The 20,148-nt window shown below is 53.6% G+C and overlaps 6 protein-coding genes across 6 annotated transcripts; 2 read left to right on the top strand and 4 right to left on the bottom strand.

Annotated features, from left to right (window-relative positions):
• Positions 1-788: 788 nt before the first annotated feature.
• L3040_005813 (uncharacterized protein) lies at positions 789-2,750 on the bottom strand (the record flags this gene model as incomplete). Its single annotated transcript, XM_007296735.2, has 3 exons — positions 789-2,001; positions 2,047-2,617; positions 2,681-2,750. 3 exons carry the CDS (start codon positions 2,748-2,750, stop codon positions 789-791), a joined length of 1,854 nt encoding a protein of 617 aa, XP_007296797.2.
• Positions 2,751-4,481: 1,731 nt separating this feature from the next.
• L3040_005812 (uncharacterized protein) lies at positions 4,482-8,738 on the bottom strand (the record flags this gene model as incomplete). The annotated part of the gene is made up of 2 exons (XM_007296734.1): positions 4,482-5,529; positions 5,578-8,738. 2 exons carry the CDS (start codon positions 8,736-8,738, stop codon positions 4,482-4,484), a joined length of 4,209 nt encoding a protein of 1,402 aa, XP_007296796.1.
• A 542-nt stretch (positions 8,739-9,280) lies between these two features.
• Positions 9,281-10,739, top strand: L3040_005811 (uncharacterized protein; the record flags this gene model as incomplete). Its single annotated transcript, XM_066154656.1, has 2 exons — positions 9,281-9,514; positions 9,579-10,739. 2 exons carry the CDS (start codon positions 9,281-9,283, stop codon positions 10,737-10,739), a joined length of 1,395 nt encoding a protein of 464 aa, XP_066011505.1.
• A 668-nt stretch (positions 10,740-11,407) lies between these two features.
• On the top strand, positions 11,408-12,793 carry L3040_005810 (uncharacterized protein; the record flags this gene model as incomplete). The annotated part of the gene is made up of 3 exons (XM_007296733.2): positions 11,408-11,619; positions 11,689-11,986; positions 12,074-12,793. The coding sequence occupies 3 exons, from the start codon at positions 11,408-11,410 to the stop codon at positions 12,791-12,793; spliced, it is 1,230 nt and encodes a 409-aa protein (XP_007296795.2).
• A 3,259-nt stretch (positions 12,794-16,052) lies between these two features.
• On the bottom strand, positions 16,053-16,442 carry L3040_005809 (uncharacterized protein; the record flags this gene model as incomplete). The annotated part of the gene is made up of 1 exon (XM_066154655.1): positions 16,053-16,442. The coding sequence occupies one exon, from the start codon at positions 16,440-16,442 to the stop codon at positions 16,053-16,055; it is 390 nt and encodes a 129-aa protein (XP_066011504.1).
• A 1,763-nt stretch (positions 16,443-18,205) lies between these two features.
• Positions 18,206-19,736, bottom strand: L3040_005808 (uncharacterized protein; the record flags this gene model as incomplete). The annotated part of the gene is made up of 5 exons (XM_066154654.1): positions 18,206-18,562; positions 18,645-18,736; positions 18,936-19,170; positions 19,224-19,486; positions 19,667-19,736. The coding sequence occupies 5 exons, from the start codon at positions 19,734-19,736 to the stop codon at positions 18,206-18,208; spliced, it is 1,017 nt and encodes a 338-aa protein (XP_066011503.1).
• Between the last annotated feature and the right edge of the window lie 412 nt (positions 19,737-20,148).

Genomic DNA, 20,148 nt, shown 5'->3' with positions numbered 1-20,148 from the left:
CACGATTATTCCATCTATATACATATTATTTTATATTATATTACATATACAGATATTAAAATATATATATTAAAAAAAAAAAAAAACTATATACATATAAAAAGTCAAGGCTCTTTCTTGTCCGCAAGGTTTCTCCGTATCCGTAAATAGACATACACACATACCTTACCTTACCTCACCTCACCGTATATCTATCTATCCAAGGTAAATACTAAAGTAGGTACGTAAGTAGGTAGGTACATTCTAATCCTACCCATCACAACAGCTAGCTAGCTCAGTATCCCCACGGCCGCGTCTACGTCTACGGCTGTATGTCGTACGTACGTTGGCTGAACGTTGACGACCTCTCCCTTTCCATAGCCGGTATGGCTGGATTATCGTCCTGGAGAATCCAGAAGGGAGAGAGTGTGGGTGATAATCGAGTCTTTCCTTCTGATAGAAGGGTTACTTACCTTACTGACTTACTTACAAGGTGATATAACCGCGCTCTGCGCTGTGAAATCATGCGGTAGGTAAAGGCAAGGTGATCGATCGATCATGAGTTACGGTTGGTATAGATGAACAAACAAACGAATTATTTCATTATATCATGTCATCTCACTTTGATCCCATCACATCACAACCTATTCCTGCCAAGTCAACGATGTTCAAGCTAAATACACAAGAGGTATACCCAGCCCAGCCCAACCCAACCTAGTTTCCTATCCCAACGCCGAAAAATCATAATCCATACATCCATTTGTCCACCCAGCCAGATGCGTTCCCAAATTCACTTGCCAGTCATAATCTCATCGTCCCGTGTATTCCGGCTTCCTCAACATATTAACAACCGGCGGCGGTCTGTCGTGAATCGGGTAAGGCAGCGCCGGTCTGGACTTGCCCATAACTTGGCCGTCACTACCTAGATCTTGTATTGGCGTCTTGGGAGGCAGTGGCGGTGGTTCAACCCTCACCGGCTGTGTCTTTGGTGGGGGGTGAGGCTCCTCATCGAAACTTGTGATAGAGATCAGATCTCCGCCGCCCCCAGTATGGTACTGGCTCGGGGTGGGAGAATGAAAGATTAGGCGATCGGGATGATCGACGCTGGGGTCTGTGATACTGGAGTTGGAATTGTGTGGTGAGTGGCGGGCTTTGTACTCGTTGGACGCGCGTCGCGAGAAGCTCTGTTGAACCTGGCCCTGACCGGGGACTTCAAGAGTATCGTGGTTCCCTGACTCGTAGGAGGGGCGTGGAGGAGGGGACCTCGATGGGAGGATGGGGACCTCGGCTGCAAGTTCGACGGCTCCTGCGTAGGCTTCGGGTACGTCGGGAAGCGGCAAATCCATATAGCTACCGATCGTGCTTCCTCCTTTCTTTTCGCTTTCGAAGCGGGCCTTCGCGCGAAGCACCTTAGCGAGCTTCGCTGCCGCTGCGATATTCATGTGCTGCACCTGAGCCTTCCCGAGATACCGGCGCGTTCCAGTACTAATATCTGCGAGACGATTCCATTCATTCATTCCGAACTCCCCGACGCCGATCTCGACATTGAAGCGGTAGTAATTCTCGATATTCACTCCACGTTTGCTAAGACCTCCTTTCAGCATGTATTGGTGTGTCTGCTCGCAGCCTTCGATTTTCGAAATAAGTCGCCGTCTGGCCTCTGCAAAGTCACTCATAAATCCTTCATACCAGAGATGCGAGTTTTGGTCGCTTCCAGGACCCGTAGGTCTTTTGCCTGTCCCGATGCTTATAAACACACCGACGTCGCGGCCGGGCCACTCATTTACGCAAGCTTCATCCAGCGCAAATGGTGCAGGATTATATTGTCCTGCGCCCTCGTCGATGAAAACCGACTGCCCTATCTGAATAGGTTTGAATGCTAGTCCGGTTGCTGAAGTAGCTCTTCCAGCTTGCCAAATAGTGCAATCGAATTCGGGAGGGGGTTCCTTTCGTGAATCATAAGATCGTAAAAGTGCTGGTAGGCCACCCTTCGGGGTACCTTGATATATTGCCGTCACACATCTAGATCTGGTTAACCTGGCAAGATAAGAGAGGGGGAAATCCTACGTCTTCGTCCTATTCTCCCTGTTGTCGTATAATACGGCATCCGCGTTTCCATATCTCCAATCCACCGGCGTCTTATTTTGCCAGCTAGACGGACTTCTGGCACTGAAGCTTGCCACGCTCGCATTGCTACCATGGCGCCGCGGCCCACCTCTGCTGTTTAAAGGGCTGACAGGGCTGTTCAGGCCTGCCAGACCCTCCGGCTCCTGTCCGTCGTTACCTTCCCGCGTCAGTATGGTGTGTTCCCTCACGCACTCCCGGATAGCCTCCTCCAGCTTCGAAGCCTTGAACAGCGTCGACCGGTACGGTATTCCGGCGATGGTCTTGTCCGTCTCAAAGACTTTCCTGGTCATGCGCACATAGACCTCCTTGCACGTCTCCAGATCCAAGCGCAACCTTCCCAGCATGATGGCGATCAGGCCTCCGGTTCCGGTTCCGATGATGAGGTCGAAATGATCTGCCGGCTTCGGGATCTCATGCCTTCTGGGCGCTCGGCCTTCCATCTCGACGAATGTTCTATGCATGAGCTCTTGAATGATAATGAGCATCGAGTAACCTCGCACGCCACCTCCGTCTGCGATCTGTCAGCGAGCTGCCCTCCAAAGCTGGTAGATCCTGCCTGCCTGCCCGCGCTTACCCAGAGACAGAATACGGAGGGGAGGACCCTTGGTGGTATCCTTCCGTCGCACGCCGCGCATGTTCTCCATGGTGGTTGAGGTTGGTGGTTGGGATTGAGGTTGAGGTTGAGGTTGAGGTTGGGGTTGAGGGGTGCAGCCGTCTTCCGCGATGGCTGAGAGGAGGCTCCTTCTTCTCCACGACGGGCTCCGCCCCGACAGAAAATTCAGGCGCGCCGTCGTGACCGCGGTGCTGCAAAGATGACTGTGCTGTGCTGTGCCGTGCCGTGCTACGTGATGTTGTGTAGTATTTGCTTGGTTGTGACTGGCGAGCGAGAACGCGACGAGGTGTATGTCAGCGACCGAGAAATGAGGTTGTGTGAGTGGGCGTGGGAGGACGAGGATGAAGATGAGGAAGATTCCATAGATGTTGGGGCCAAGCTAAGCCGATTCAGTATAGCTTGGCAAGGTGAAAAATACGGGGGATTATTCAATCAAGAAAATATATCTTCCAAAATAGAAACAGGATTTTCGAAATGCCGAGATGTGCAGATACTTAGATGACTTGACCTCAATGACGAAGGGAGGGGTCAAGCAAGGTCCGAGGCCCGAGGTCAGTGGCTGTGCGCGGAACCATCACAACAACATAAACAAGCAACGACGACAGATAATCACCGTCTGAGGCTGAGCCCCTTCTCTCTCTCGTTAACAATGCCCATAAGACGTACCGAGCTTCGCTTCATCTGAAAGATTAAGCGAGTCGTTAACGACGTCGGGCACGAAAAAAAAACAAAAAAAAACAAGACCTTACTTACCTAAACATACTCTCAAAGGCCCCGGCATAAGCGAAGGCCTAAAGTCACGCCTCTTCTCTAAAACAATATCACATCTTATCATATCATATCATACACATCATATCATATCAAAAGGCACCCAACTTCATCAAGGTCAACAGATCCGGTTGGGAGTCAGTCAGACAGGCTCAAGCTTTCTCGCCGCCCGAGATGAAACCCCGTGGCGGAGTTCCTTCCGTATTACTTATTACCTACAATTTGAACTGAACTGGCCCTTGGCTCCAGCAGAGCAAGCAAGCAAGCAAGCTTACGAGCGTACGAATATACGGACAATTACCCAAGTCCCAAGTCCCAAGTCCCAACTCCCAAGCCGAATTGCCAAGATATACCCAGTAAGTAGGTAACCTGAAACAATCCTCCCCCCACCTTCCGTAAGTAGACACTCGGTAGGCCAGTTGTACTTGTTATATATAACACCAATGAATAGCCCACCAACAATAATGATTTCTGTTGGTATCACAGGTCATTGTTGCTAGACTAGTCTATGCGTGATTGTTGTTGTATTCATGATGGTTATCCCCTTCCTACCTACTAGCTATGGTAGTCCCTTGAGGGGATAGGACACGGGTGCACGTGCCACCCTCATGTGCCAAGGTCATCCCGTGCTGAGTCCACAACGACCGTAGTAGTCCGACAATTTCCATTCACGTCAGGCGGATAATAACCTACCTAGGCTTACAACGTCGATATAGAAAATAATACAGAGGAGTTGATACGGACGGACGTGCTTCACTAATGCTGATATAGATAGACCTTTGACTTAGTTGAAGAACACATTCTGCTGTTGCCTGTGTATGCCAGACAGACGAGTAATCCAAACCCACCCCCATTATTACTCTACACAATCCCGTGAGACTGATCAATCCGCCACGAGACTACCTATCCAACCCAGTGACCAACATGCCTGACGCCTGCCCCTTAGCAACACCTATAATCGACCTTCAGAAGAAACGTACACCCCTCTTCCACTCTACTCAAACTTCCCACCACCGAACAATCCACCCACAACCTTCCGCCTCTTTTCCGCCCTCCCTACCAGCCTCTCCTCCCGCCTCTTATCGGTCTTCACGACCGCAGCTCTGCGCTCCAACTCTCGAGCCGCAAAATTAACACCGCTGTTCCTGCCACCGCCCCTCCTAACGCCCTCGCCGCTCATGCCCCCTGCCATGCGTTCCGTTCCCGACGTGAAATTATTGCTTACACTCGAGCTCGAAGAACTAGCCATGCTGTTATTCGTCGTCGCACGTCTCAATAGAGCCGGGACTTTAAAGCCTTGCGTTGTCGAGCTGACGGAGAAAGCTAACTTGGCGCTATTGGACACCGTGCTCGACGACTGCCGCTTAAGCGAGATGCGGTCCACAACGGCGGTGCTGGAACGGCGCAAGGCAAACGGATCTCTGTTCCCCTTTTCTTTCTTCTCCTTGCGAGGGCCGCTGAGGTCGTCGTCGCCTTCTTCAAATTGAAGCTCTCCTTCGGATTCCGAGCCGGAGTCCGATGGCGCGAGAAGGGCGTTGGGTTCCTCGATAAGGCTAGAAAGTGATTCGCGGATTTCGGAGAGGTTGGAGGGCCTTTTGGCGGGTTTGGTGCGGCGGAGATGGGGTGGGGCTCTAGTTGGTAGTTCTGATGATTTGGCGTCATGTTTGCGTTTGTGCGGTCCCATGGGTACAGCTTCTGCTGGTGTGCTTTCGCTTTGGGACTGGGATTGGGAATCGGTTTCCTCTTCTTGCTCGACAAAGTCATCGAGGAAGCCTAGTTCGTCATCGCTTCCGCGGTCCTCAATGGCACGTAAGAAAGCTTGTCGTTTTGGGTTTTCAGCGATCTTGCCAATACGCTCATCAGCGAGCAGAGCTTTGCGCATTTTGGCGAATTGCCTACGCTTTCTGCGCTGCTTTGCTTCTCCGCCGTCGTCGGAATCAGAAAGATCGTAGTCGGCTCCTCGCTTGCGCCGCAGCATACCGTTTGTGATGTCTTTGTAGAGTTTCTCGATTTGCTTCTCATCGCTTGCTCGCTCGCGATCACTATTCCACTATTAGCAATTATCCCAGAGACACTTTCGGCTGACTTACGCAAAGAACGCAGCAAGCTTCCTCTCGTCAAAACTCTTTCCTCCCTCGTCATCGATCAATTCTTTCACAAACTCATCCGCCTCTCCATCGCTCTCGTCATCGCTTGCACCTCCGAGTCCCGCATATTCGTCCTCGGATTCGTCAGCCTGCTCGTGGACCATTTCTTTTGCTTTGCTCTTCTTTTTATCGAATTCATCGACTGCAACCTTTTTCGCCGCCTTCTTGGTAGCTTTACGCATAACATCAAACGCGTCTGCGGTGATGCCAAAGTCCTCCCCCTCCGTATCCTCCTCGACGGGCCCATCGGAAATATCATCATCGGAGAACTTTGCAACTTGCGCCCTCTGACGTAGCTTTCCCTTTTTCTTCACAATAGGTGTCTTTTCAATAGTCGCAGGCACACCTATCGGCTCAAGAACAAAAGTATCAGCTGTAGACGGTGGACCATCAACGAACCTACCCTTTATAGGGGTCAGGTGCTGGTAACCAACATCTTGGGTGGGGGCGAATTGCGACACTTGGGTACCATGGACGACACTGTCGAATTCGTGGATCTGCGATTGAGAAAAGTCCAGCCGAATTTGAGTCTCACCACCTTGAGTTTCTGTCTCAACAGGTTGCGAGTTGGGAACATATGTGAGCTGAGTTTGAGTGAAAATTTCGGCATCCTGGGTGTCCTCTTCTAGTGTTGGAACGAAAGGCGGGAGCTCTGGAGCCTTGAGACGTCGCAAGAAGTCCATCTTGTTTTGATTGAACTCAACTTCCTGCGACTCGGATTCAGTGAAAGTCGCAGAAGCTCCGAATGCCTGGCTGTCATCCATGGTGCCGGCAAAGATCTGTGTCAGCCCAAGACCAGCGGGTCCAGCTACAGTGACTCCCGGAATGAAAGTTTTCGTTGCTGAGCGAAGAACGGAGGTCGGTATCATCGGCGACTTGGTACCTAGTGATGGTGGCGAGACTTGTGGTAAAGCAGGTGGGTGCTCTTGCATCTCCTGCTCGTCGTCATCTTCGTCGTCTGAAATTACGATGGCGTTCCTGAATCTTCGGGTCTTCTGCCTCGTGGCAAGTTCCTCCTCTTCGTCCTCGTCGGCCATGTCTTCATGAATTGATAAATCGACCTCATCTTCGGCCCACTCGTCAGCAGATTCAGCGGCTTCGCCGTCGAACATCGAGTTGGCCACAGCAGCCTCAGGTTCATGGCCATCAGCTTCCCTCTCATCCTCCGCTTCCTCACCACTTCCATCAACTGACTCTTCATCTCTCTCGTCCTCTTCTTCAGAACCAGATGCGGAAGCTTCTTCGTCGGGTACCCCTTCAGAGTCTTTGTAATCCTCGTCATCACTACTATCGTCTCCCAGTGGGTCCGCTTCGCCTCTCTCCTTTCGCTCTTTTTTGGCTAGTGCTTTCTCACGCTTTGCAAGTGCCTCGTCATCACGACGCGCTCTTGCAACTATGTCCTCGACCTCGGCCAGCTCCTTTTCTCTTTCTTCCGCAGTTTGTACAACAACACCTTTGTCTCTCAAAGCTTGTATACGCTCCTCTCTCTCCCTAGTGGCTTGCTGTCTCGCGCGTTGTTGAAGCGACATCTGGAGTTCCGAGTTTGTCAATGAAGGTTTCGCATTGCGGCCAAACTTGCGTTCCGGGTTTTGTTGCTTGCCAGGTGATGTAACTCCTGCCAACATCCGTAGGGTATGGATAGAGTGAGACTCCCTTGCAAGCTTGGCTGGTACGCGATCAAATATGGAGTCGATATCTTGCTGCTTCCGACCAATTGCCTTTGCAGAGATAATCTCGAGGTCGCTGTCGGACTCCTCGAATAGGGACGTTCTCCGGTCGGCTACCTTTGCTACTCGAACACGGACGGGTCTCTGAGTAAACAAGGGTTTCTTAACTACTGCGACTTTCGCCTCGGGTTCCAGGGTGGGTTTCTCGATCACTTTTCCTTTGCCTTTATTCAGTCTTGTCGGTGGGAAGGATGGGATTCTCATCGCCTCATCGAGATTTTGTAGCTCTTCGTCTGGACCATCAATGGCATCTTCAAGCGTTGGATGACTGGCAAGTAACTGGGCCTCCTTGCTATCGGTAGCATGGGTTACGGGTGAAGTGGGCGGTGTATCCTTATGCTCAAGATCCGAAGGTGGTGCAGCAGAGCTCGAGCTCGTTGGACGAGGGGGCTCCGGGGTCACTTCCTTGTGATCGCTTCGATTAAACTTTGCGAAGAAATCAGCTTTGGTGAATTTTTTCTTCGTCGTGGCTTTGTGTGCCAATTGCATGTTCCGGCTCAGTCGCTGTGTCTCTCTGTGCATCTCCTCTAGTGCCTTCTTGCTGGCTTTGCGGGCTGGTCGTGACGATTGCATTAGACGTCTATCTCCCTCGCTATCCTCCGAGTCGTCATCTTCGAGTGTTGCTGCAAGCTTCCTCCGCGCCTCGGCCTTCTTCGCTGTCTCCCTCGCAGCCTCTGCATCCTTGGCCTGACGTTCCTCTCTCTTCTTCGCAACAAGGGCTTGGAACCGAGCATTTCCGGTGTCTGGCAAGTCGGCATCGGAGGCGGATCCAGCAGCCTCTACATCAGACGTTGTAGACTTCGTGGGGGAGACAAACAGACCTGGAGACGCGGATCTCCTGGCAGGGCTCGACTCAGCACGCGCGACGCGTAGTTTTCGTTTCCGTGGGACCGGTGAATCGTTTTCACTGCTGGCGTCTGCCTCTTCGGTGTGTGTAGTTGGTTTCGGTGATGATGATTTGTTCTTCGACATGAGCATCTTCCTTACTCTCTCCCTGGCGTTCCCAGCACTTGGTTCGCCATCCTCCTCAGAACTGTCACTATTTGCTTGCATCCTAGCAGCCATCCGTCCCTTTGGTCGTACAATATCCTCCTCGTCTTCCTCGGAAGCACTCTCTACACTCTCTTGCATGAAATTTCCTGTAGGGTGTTCGGACGGCCTTGACTCGGTAGATGTACTGTCTTTCGCAGGCGATCTCCTGGTCAACGCGGACACTACTCTTGCTCTCGCAGGTCCAGCAGGTAAGATCCCATCGTCGGAGGAGTCGTCGTCGTCGAAGGTAGCCATCAATGCTTTAACTTTCGAATTAGGCGTCAACGGAGCCGGCGAGGTCGCGCCCGACTCGCTCATGGGAGAGGAGGCCCTTGTTGAAGACATTGAAGAGTTATAGAATTGATATCGAGAATTAGTACAGGTAATGGCCTATAACGGATGGTGAGAAAAGTATGGAGGAATTATGTAAAGAAGAGAAGGAATCGTTGATGATGAGAAGCAGAAGTAGAGTTGGATGTTGAGATCAGGGTCGGAAAGAGGCTGGAAGTGGATCTTTCAAAAACACGACCATGTCCGACGCGACGCGTTATCTGCCGAAGCTCTACCGGTCGGGCCGTTCCCTTCCGCCCCGCCCCCACTTTGATATTCGCCTCGGGTCTAACTCCTTTTCTCATGATCCACCATTCTACGTGTGACCGCCCATCCTTACTCATCTTCAAAACATCGGTATCTCGTCCCTTTTTTTTAAATTCCACTACGATTTCTTATTTTCTCATTCTTTGTTATTCGCATGATACCCAGATTGCATTGCCAACGTTAGCAGTTACTCTTCAATGACTCTCACTTGCCAGACTGTATATACCTATCCTATCTCCTTATACGACCCGTAGACTGCTCAAGCTTCAGCCATTGCAAGAAATCCGGCCATGACTTTTCCAAACATCCGCAGGTTGCACGCCAACAATATTGCTACTCTTCGAAAGTCCCCTCTCTCCGAAATATCCGGATCCCTGGGAGACCTCGGAACACTCCTCCCACTAATGATAGCTTTGGCTGTCAATAATTCGATATCGCTTTCCGCAACGCTAGTCTTCTCCGGATTTTGGAACATACTCACAGGAGTTTTATTTGGCATACCTTTGCCAGTTCAGCCTATGAAGGTAAGCCAATTGTCCAGATGGAATGTACAAGGTGAACAAGGTGAACTGAATTTCTGCCTGTCAGGCAATAGCAGCTGTCGCTATTGCTAGAAATTTCTCCGTGGAAGAAACAATATCTGCAGGCTTTACTACCTCAGGCTTTGTCTTCCTGTTCAGCATCACAGGTCTCTTGCGGTGGTTCACTCGCGTCATTCCAACCCCCGTGGTAAAGGGCATCCAGGTTGGAGCCGGTCTTTCACTAGTATCATCCGCTGGCACCCGTCTCCTCCTCCCCCTCGGATGGACGACACCCAATGGAGAGGATAATTTCATCTGGGCACTCCTCGCCTTCATAGCTCTCCTCGCCACGCAGAAAATGCAGAGGGTGCCGTATGCACTTTTGATCTTCCTCGTGGGTCTGGTACTTTCCCTCTTCATTGCGGGGGGGCGAAACATTCCTTCATTCAGGATGTGGCACCCAAATACCATCCTACCTTCTTGGACAGCCTTCAAAACTGGAGCTCTAGACGCGGGACTTGGTCAAATTCCACTTACCACCTTGAATTCCATCGTTGCCGTCGCACACCTCTCTGCGGATCTTTTGCCTCAGATCCCTACCCCCGGAGTGACTGAAATCGGTATCAGTGTTGCTCTGATGAACCTGATCGGCGGCTGGTTCGGAGCCATGCCCGTCTGTCACGGGTCGGGTGGTCTAGCAGCACAATATCGCTTCGGTGCTCGAAGTGGTGCTTCGATTATCCTCCTCGGAATATTCAAAATCGTGTTAGGCCTCCTGTTTGGCGAGAATCTTATTGGGCTTGTTCGCGAGTATCCGAAAGGTCTTTTGGGTGTTATGGTCTTGGCTGCTGGGCTGGAGCTGGCCAAGGTTGGAGAGAGCTTGAATTACGGCGCCCGAGATCTTTGGGAGACCCCGGATCCTCCATTGGGAAATGAACAATCGGAAGAAGAAGGCCTGAAGCAGCAGAGGACGCCATCGGACGAAGAGCGGAAGGAGAGGTGGATGGTCATGCTTATGACGGTGGGGTGTTTGCTGGCGTCTAAGAATGACGGTGTTGGATTTGTTGCTGGCATGCTGTGTCACTTCTTCAACCATGCTCCGAAGGTATGGGCGGAGCGGGAGAATCGTGGTCTGAGACGTGGTGGCCGGAGTGATAGGTATGCGAGGAGGACGGGGCAAGCCACGACTGATGAGGACGAAGAAGAACAGCTGTTGGTAGAAACGTAGACGCTGAATTGATGCCCTGTCTATCGAATGCCACGAGTCAACACGCACCGACGAGATCTGAACTCTATCCAAGGCCAAATGAAAAAAAAAAAAAAAAATCATGGAGCCGAATCCCTATTCCTCCTGTACACAGCAGAGCACAGAAGCAGAGGGTGACAGAACCAGAGGGGATCACCAAAGAATTCCCCACGAGTTGAGGCTTGAACACAACATAACGCAGCACAATCCCAATCCCAATCCCAATCCCAACCCCAATCCCCATCCCCTCATATACCCCCAATCTTAGGTCAACGCATCCCCAAGTTGGCATCGTTCGAGTTCCCCACTCTCCTTTCCTTCCCGCTAATCTGATCAGCGGCACCCCGCCGAAAGTGGGGCCCGTAGTACCATCTTCCACCATTGCGTAAGGTACACAGCCATCCATTGTCTGCTCGCACCCCTCCAGCCAAAACCCTCCAGCACTTCCATTCCTTTTTCCCTCCCACCCCCCCCCCCTCCCTCCTCTCTCATCCCTCATCCTCTCGCCCTCCCTCTGCTGCATCCGCAGCTTCAATGGGCCACCTTAATCCTCTCCCTCGTTTCTCAACCTCTTCTTCTTGTTCCTCTTCTTCTTCTCCTTTGCGCCTTTGTAGTTTTTCCGACTTTGTCTCACCTTCCACCCAAGCAAAATGGTCGTCTTCCTGGATCTCGAAGACGAAGCTGAGCCTCCCGAACTGCTGCAGGGACATTGGTCCATACAACATGATCGCGCACACGCAGGCGTAATGAGGCGTCTGGACATCAATGCAGGGCATTATCAGACAGGACGTCGAGAGAGAGGGACGGAGAGGGAAAATCCGAACAAGAACAAGGCCATTACAGAGGCTCTAGCCTGTTATCCGTACGTTTCCTTCGCCCGACACGCATTTACATATGGCTATGTGATTTATGCTGATTGATATTGTGGCAGGATGATCATATCCCTGGCTTCACACATCGACCTCAACACCCTCGATGCCCTCTCCCTCACATGCCGTCAGATCCGCGTCAACCTCCTTCAGTACCGCACCCAGCTCATAGCTTCGACGCTGCACTGCGAGAACGAGGAGGTGGAGCTTGACCCGGAGCATACATTTCGTTATCGGGCGCGAGCTGCGGACTGGTATTTTGTGGAAGGGGGCACGATTGGGGCTGGAGCGGGCAAGTTTGGGGATTGTGCCAGGGACATGGTAGGAGAGTGCCGGAGGTGCGGAAGGGTGGTCTGTAGGGTAAGTTCTATCATTTCAAATCTGGATAGTCCAAAGACGGAGTTTTTAGACTTGAAATATGTACCACAGTGGCTAACGCGATCGCAGAACTGTATCATCAAACCCCCTGCGCCTGTCCTCCTACGCCATCGCCACCGCCGCATCTGCAACCCTTGCTCCAAAGCTCCGCTCTCTTCTCTCATCGGCGGCATCTCCGACTCCCCCAACGAAGTCTCTTCCGCAGCTTCCCCAACCAAGCCCCTCGGTGCAGATACTCTCAGACAGCAGATCTGTAACTGTCCCACGGAAGGCGTCTGGCTCTGCCAACCTTGTGGCCGATCCCTTCGGAGTGCCGATAACGAGTACGAAGGTATCTGGAAATGGCGAACTCGCTATCTCCCCTCTCTCGGTGGCCTTGGCGTCGGTATCGGCGAAGGCGACCGTGGCGTCCCGTGTGGACGCGGCGATGAGTGCGTTGCTGCGCGCGAAGTCGAAAGCGAGATTGACTGTGACGCCGAAGATGCTAGGGAGATTGATATTCACAGCCGCGCGGCGAGTCCGACGTCGAGCCCGGGAAGTGCGCACTGCAGTGGGAGTGGCAGCGGGCAGATGCTCGGCCCGGGCTACGCGAGACATGAAATTGAGGGTATTGGGGGGGTGGTGAAGAAGAAGCTCGTGAGGATGGTCAAGGTGGGCGCTTGTGTGCCGGAGTGGGGGGACGAGAAGGACGCCGGGAGGTTCTTGGTTAAGGAGCAGGAGGGCGTTGCGAGGAGTTGGTGCGGGTGGTGCTGGAGGGTGGTGCCGGGCGCCAAGGACGTGGTTGGGTAAACAATCGGACGCATGAGGATGAGAAACGGGGTAATATGCGAAGGACTTAAGGCATATACAGAATACATAGGATGGGATAAAGCAATGATGTTATGGATTTGGGACTAGCGTAAATGGGCCAGCTGCTACTTAACAACCTTCGGGGACATCATTGCCGTAATGTAGTTCAGAATGATTTTGGTTTCACGTCTCGATGCATTCCCCAGCTATTTGGACCCGCATGCTACAGTACCGGTATAGTCAAAGCCCCCGTTGATCTTCAAACTCGACTACCTGGAAAAGGAGAGAAGAAAAAAAAGAGAAAAAAAAAAAAGGTGAAACGTTTGCGTTTTGGCTGGCACGCGCGCGCCCTTGCGCTCTGATTGACGTGATGAGAGCTCGCTAGCTCGCTAGCTAGCTAGCAAGCAAGCAAGCTTCTTGATCTGAAGCCGCTGAGAGTACCGACCGGTACCGGTACCGGTAGCTTTGCTCGGAACGGAAGAAGGCAGCTGAAGTCCCAAAAAATTATATATATTAATGTGGAGTTAAGCTCAAAGAAGCCTCACGCTCCTAGGTACTTCTTTCCTTCCTACTGTGCTGTGCTGTGATTAACTAGGTACCTAGACTAGAGTAGAGTACGGTAGGTACCGGTAAGGTAAGGTAAGGTAAGGTAGGGTAGGGCTATTCTGCATACCGGTCGCGGTATATGACGTGACGTGACGTGACGTGACGTGTGGCTCGGGGATGCGGGGAGGGGAGGGGAAGGGAAGGGAAGGGAAGGGAAGGGAAAAGAGACTTCTGCGCGATTGCTTGCTGGGGGGGGGGCGGGAGGACTTTCTCTCTCTCGGCTCGGGGAGAGGAGAGGAGGTGGGTGGGTGGGTAGGTGGGTAGGTAGGTAGGTAGGTACCACTGTAAACATCCCGGTCGTCCCTCCTATCTGACCAGAGCAGAGCAGAGCAGACCAGACCAGACCAGACCAAAGAAAGAAAGAAAGAAAGAAAGAAAGAAAGAAAGAAAGAAAGAAAGAAAGAAAGAAAGAAAGAAAGAAAGAAAGGCCCTTTCTTTACCCTAAATCTTGCCGACAGACGACGACGGCCTTTCGAGGCGTTCGTTGGAGGTTGTATGTATAGTGTGTATAGTGTGTATAGTGTGTATAGTGTGTATAGTGTGTATAGTGTGTGTGGTATAGAGCCTGCGCTCTCCTTTGAGCAGGTAGGTACCGGTAGGTCGGTATACCGGTCGAGACACAACTAGATATTTGGGGTTGGGTAGGTACGACGGTGAATGAAGGAAGGCAAGTGCGGTACTGGCACTGGTACTGGTAGATACCTACCCTTTCCCGCCTAAACGAGCATTCGCTTAGCGATTTGTTGATGTAGGGATGTAGTGGTAGCCACCCTTTGCTTTCCTGGCGGGTGGTTGAGCTTGAGCTTGAGCTTGATCTTGATCGGGAGGAGGGAGGAGGGAGGAGGGAGCGGGGTTTGAAGTGGGGTTTTTGAAGGTTGGGGTGGGAGCGCTGTTCGTGAGGCGTAGGGAGGGTTGGGGCGAGGAAGATGGATGGTGGGATGGATGGGGAGGGTTATTTACTTGTTGTGAGAGAGGGGGTGGGGTTGGGATAGGTATGTTGTGATAGGGTGGGTGGGGATGAGCTTGTGGTCAGCTTTTTTTATGGTAAGGGGAACAGAGAGAGGGGAAGGGGGAGGAGGGATACTTAACGGTATAGAAGTGTGGCTTCTTAAGTTGTGACTTTGATGGGCTTTGATTTGGAGGTATGGGTGGGTGGGTATCTCTCTTCCGGTGGACGTTGTTGAAAGGCCTTTGGTGTGGTAATGAAGATGAAGAGTCGAGACCGGCATCGGCATCGGATCGCAGAAGCAAGGAAGCGATACAGGGCGGCCACCTACTTTATTTACTTAGTAAGGAAATCTTCCTTCACCGCGAGCTCCCTTGTTCGATCACTGATACGTCGACCCTCCTTCCGACTCTGTACGTACCTCTTCGATTCGGGGTGTTCATGCGAACTAGACCGTCTGCCCCTTTAGTCCACCATCACAATGCTTTCCCACATGGAACAAAGCGTCCCGAATAAGAATCCGATCGACTGACTTCCCAGGCAAAGCTCACCGCCCCCCTCCCACGCCGCACGCAGGCGTACCCGATTCGAAAGCCAAGATGATCCAGAGCGGCCCGTAGACTCCCATGTCCCAGCAGCGTTGGAGCGAGAAAGAGGCCGCGAAAGCTGCCTAGCCCGCAAAGTATCATCTCGAGCACGCCACGTTACCGCTGCGTGTGATTCTCCCTCGCGAATAGCTCGCTCACATCGCGTCAGACGCGATCCAGCAAACCTCCGCAGCGGAGGCGGTTTCCATGGCCGTAGCGTACATCCACCGCGGGGATGGCTCTATACTTACGATACTATCCTCTGGGCAGTAACCCGGTGCGTGGGAACGATCTCGAGTCCGATGCTCGCCGATCGGCCTGCGCCTTCAAGGATCTTGGGCTCTCTCATCGGGAGGGGCCAGTCATTTTGGTCATCTGGCCTGCTTCGGGTAATCCTCACGGAGGGCTCGTTCGAGGAACGGTGGGAGGCTATATCAGCGGGCATGGACAGCTTCATTCCGTGTCCACCCGACTGATGAGCTTCTGAAGACCTATCGCGTTCGTGACACCTCACAGCCGATTGAGAACAGGCTTTCCGAAATCCGGTGCAGCCTGGTCGGGCTTGTCTCTCGACGATTTCCAGCCGTCTCGCTCGTCGATTCTGCGCGTTCGAGAGGCTCCGTCGATGGCTTATCTCGTGTCTGATGTTCTGGTAGTCTTCTTCGCAATGAAGAGAAGTACTGGAGAAGTGTCTGATGATCACTCGTCATCCATTTGTAAGTGGCGTAACAGTTCGTATAGTATATTAAGGAGTAGCAAGATCCTTGTCACGTCGTCTCCGTCTCGCCCATCTCGCCCATCTCAGACCCCTCAAAAGCCTCAAAGCCATTCTCTAGAACCCTCAAAGCTTGCATACTAATAAGCTGCAACCCCCTCACCTCCTCCTTCGAAAACCACCCCCAATCCTGATGCTCCTCCTTATCCAGCACTACATCCAGCGCATCCAGCGCATCCCCCACCTCCCCCACCCCAACCTCAAAGTACAGCTTCCACCACACCCCCCCCTCCCCATCCAAGAACTCAACCTCTCCCCAGCCCGGACCCCTCCCAACCACCACCACCCCTTCTCCCCTCCCGTCGCCGTCACCGTCGCCATCGCCCTCGCCCTCGCCACCGGTAGCTACCACGCCCAGCCGCCCCTCCTCCCCCCCCTCCGATCCCACACCTGCCTCACGAACCTCCCGACGCGCAAGCCCGTCTCCTCAAACACCTCGCGCACGACGGCGTGCAGCACCGTCGCGTCCTCGGCGGGCTCCACCCCGCCGCCGGGGACCTCCCAGACGCCCGGCGCGTGATCGGTCGCCGCGCGCTGGAGCAGCAGGAGCTGGGACTGCGCGGGGCCGCCGGCCGGGGCGCGGCGGCGGAAGATGAGGGCGCCGACGCAGAGGTGGGCGAAGCGGCCGGGGTGTGCGGCTGCGAGCTGCTGCGGGCTGGTCGCGGCGTGGTGCCGCAGGTGGGGAGGGACGGCCGGTGGTGCGGCGGTGAGGCTGGGGGGGAGTGGACGGGGCATCTTGGGAATGCGGTCGGGCGATAGATAGATGCTGGTGGGTGACTTCCTCTGCGCTGGGAAGACGCGGATGCTGAGCGTGGTGGGTGGTGGGAGCGCTGCGAGCTGGTCGTGGGGTTCTTGCTGTTGGCGCGCGCGCCTGCCTATTTGTGGTACCGGTACAACAACCAATGGATGCCTAGACGACTGACTCGGGAAGCGAGGGATGTACCATCACGTGACAACCAACACACGACACACGGAGAACTCGAATCGGGCGCCGAAGTGTCGTCAGATACCGTACACGAGATCTGGAGCCAAGTTGTGCCATACGTAGAGGTACGACCCTGTATGTCGTGGCGAGTTACCTATCACCGCATGTGAGATCTCGACTGGGGGTTACAGAGCGGAAACGGGGGAGTGCTGCACACGAGCTCCAAACAACACCCACCTCTGCCAACACCTACCTCCACGTACCGTGTCCGGCACCCCCAAGGCAGTGTGGCGTGGCATTCACAGAACCACACCAGAATAGCTCGTCATCCCGTACAAATCCCAGAGTTGCCATCGCCCAAAAGCCAAGCCGAGCCGACTGATACAGAGAGTATGGGTACCGGTAGGGTAGGTAGGGTAGGTAGGGTAGGAAACCACAGGACCCGTCGCGCACCCTTCCCCAACGCCGCCACGCCCCAAGAAACCACCCACTCACTCGCCCTGACTGAAGCGCGCCCGTTCCCGCGGCGCGACACTTGCCGGACCGACGCCGTCCTTTCCACCATCAGCATCAGCTGGGTAGGTACCTACTACCTACTTACCACTTCTCTCTCAAACCTCACTCGTGCATGCATTGAACAGAAACAACAAGTATTCAAAAACAACAACTATTCACAACCAACAAGTACCGATACCGATACAATATACCACTCCCCGCATCCCGAACCGGGCCCGCATACATACATACATACCTAGCTCCATGCCGTCGCCGTCGTACTACGTAGCTCCTCCTCCCGATCAAGTCAAGCAGGGGTCTCAAATTTACTTCTACTTGACAGGTTCAAGTAGGTAGAGCGCCGCGAAGCGCGAATTCGGCGATGGCAATGCCCGCTGGCAGGCAGGCTTTTCACCTAAGTAGGTAGTAGGTAGTAAATAGTAAGTACCTACCTGCCACGCGGGTGGAGCGGAGTAGAGGCATGGCGGAAACCCAGCCGTGGTACCGGAGCCTTGTGCAGCCCACGGAGGAGTGCTCACGGAGTGAGAGAGTCGGCTGCGGGACCGATGGGTTCTGCGGCGTAGGTGTAGGTGTAGGTGTTGCGTTGGTTAGTTGAAGCGCTTGGGGTACAGGGAAGGGGGGGGGAAGGGGGGGGGGGGGGGGGGGGTGTGCTAGACAACAAGCGTCGATGCCGAAGTCGGGAGCTGTTGGGGTTTGGCGTAGGTATGTTGAAATTGCGCGATGGGTACCGATACCGTATGTCTTCAAAGGGGAAAGGGAGGGAAAGGAGGGAGAGAGTGAGGGAGGGAAGGAGGGAGGTACCCCCCCCGCCTCGCGTGGAAACTTCACTTGACCTCCGTACGAGTAAACGAAACATTAAACAAGATCAAGTAAACACGTCTTCGCCTCGCGAGAGAGAAAAGAAGGGGCGGTGAAGAAACATGACGAATATCACACCGCTGGAGCCGGATAGGGGATACCTACGTCCAGGAGAGGTAGGTCACGTACGGAAGATGCATAGCCGATAACATGTACGAAATCCCCAGCCGCTCCCCAGACGATCTATCTACCTACCTACCTACTTGCTCCCTTCTCCTCCTCCCCCCCCACGATAGTCGCGAACAGCAATTACCCACCGAACCACGTCAACAATCAAGCCCGGATCCGTGAGCTGCACATCGTGCCCTCCCCCCAGCGACTGACACACCCGGCTCTTCGCACCCAGGCTCGCGATTTCAGACTGCAGCAGGCCGTCGATCCGGCCGAAGATATCCAGGAAAGCTCGGTACTGCCGCTCCAGCTCCGGCTCGGGCGCTGCGTGATTCTTGGCCACCACGGCGTCGTAGAGCTTCCGCAGGTCTTTGGCGTTGCTGCCGATGACCACGGCCACGGGCGAGGCGAGGTAGGGTGGGCGCCGGAACAGCTGGCGGTGGGTCTACATACAGTGATGCAGATATGTTAGTCTCGTTGCGCCAGTTCTGATCGTGGGAGTGCTGGGACGCTCTCCGGATACGTACACCTAGTTCCCGAAGGCTGTCTGCGTACTGGGCATGTTCGGCTGCCGCTTGCCCATTGGCGTAAGACGCGGCCTCATCAACCTGGTATTGCTCTGCAATCCGGAGGTCAGTAACTCAATCGTAAGAAGGTGAAGAAGGTGAAGAAGAAGAAGAAGAAGAAGAAGAAGAAGAAGAAGAAGAAGAAGAAGAAGAAGAAGAAGAAGAAGAAGAAGAAGAAGAAGAAGAAGAAGAAGAAGAAGAAGAAGAAGAAATCAATCAATGTCTGCGAGATGTTGTTGGGAAGGCTCCTACCCCACTCCGCCGCCGTCAACTTCGACCGCGCCGGGAAGCCCAGCACCTTCTGGATATCAATCTCGTTCTTCACAAACCAGTGACAGATCGGACGCCAGTCAAGCCTCACCAACGTCTGCTCTTGATTCGCCTCCACGAACACCATTCCCGCCACCTCCGCCTCCCTTCCCACGATAAACTTGCGACTCAGAATGCCGCCCCACCAGAAGCCAAGCAAGCAAGTCAGCCAACGTCTCTCGCCCAAGTCGCGTCACATGAAGCCTCGCCTCGGAATGAGTAAACACCTACGGAATGCCCCACGATGATATACGGAGGCCCAACCCCCGCCGCCCGCAGCAGCGCGCCGAGCTCCGCACAGATATTCGACAGGGTAGGCAACAGCGCCGAGGGCTCGCTCCTGCCGAGTCCGGAGCGGTCGTAGACATAGACGCGCATGTGAGCACCGAGGAGGCGGACCACTGCGGCCCAGGAAGCGGCGCAGCTCGCGAGGCCGGTGATGATGACGACGGCTGGGTCGCCGGGCTCGCGCTTGGGACCGGCGGCTTGAAGCCCTGGGTGGTGGTTGACAGGACGGTCAGTCTCTCTCTTCTCTCTCTCTCTCTCTCTCTCTCTCTCTCTCTCTCTCTCTCTCTCTCTCTCTTTTTCTTGCCTGATCCCCAAAAAAAAGGGGATGGAAGTAGTAGTACCTCTCTAGGATATCTAGAGACATAACACGTCACATCATGACTTACACAGAGAGTGCGTGCCGATTGACACCAGGCCGCTTCTTGAACCGACCTCCCAGGACGACGTGGCATTCATGTCTTCTGTCTTCGGTCTTCCGTTGTTTTCTCTTTCTCCTCTCTTCTTTTACCCTTCTGAAAAGATCTCGATCCTAGATGGGTGGTGTCAGTAGTTGGATTGTTTCGAGGGCGCTTCCCAGACGGAAATCACAAAGGACAGCGCCGATCGTCACACACGGGGTGGCTCTTTCAAGTCATGCTTACCCTTGGCGCGAGCGAGCGGTCGGTCGGTCGCCTGCCTACTTGTTTTCTTGAAAAAAAAAACACAACGTCGCCGAGGTAGTCCCCAAGCGAAGAAGTCGCGACCGCAGCTTTTTTTTTTTTTTTCGCGATTCGGTTAGTAGGAGATGCAGAGGTCGATCTCTCTGGGAGGAGAAGAAAAGACCACGCGACCCGAAGCTTTCTGGGAATCTCGAGTCGAGCTTTTGACA

Source organism: Drepanopeziza brunnea, assembly GCF_022702325.1.
Source record: "Drepanopeziza brunnea f. sp. 'multigermtubi' strain 214-2 chromosome Unknown ctg9, whole genome shotgun sequence".
NCBI lineage: Eukaryota > Fungi > Ascomycota > Leotiomycetes > Helotiales > Drepanopezizaceae > Drepanopeziza > Drepanopeziza brunnea.
This window is presented reverse-complemented; position numbering and strand designations above follow the sequence as displayed.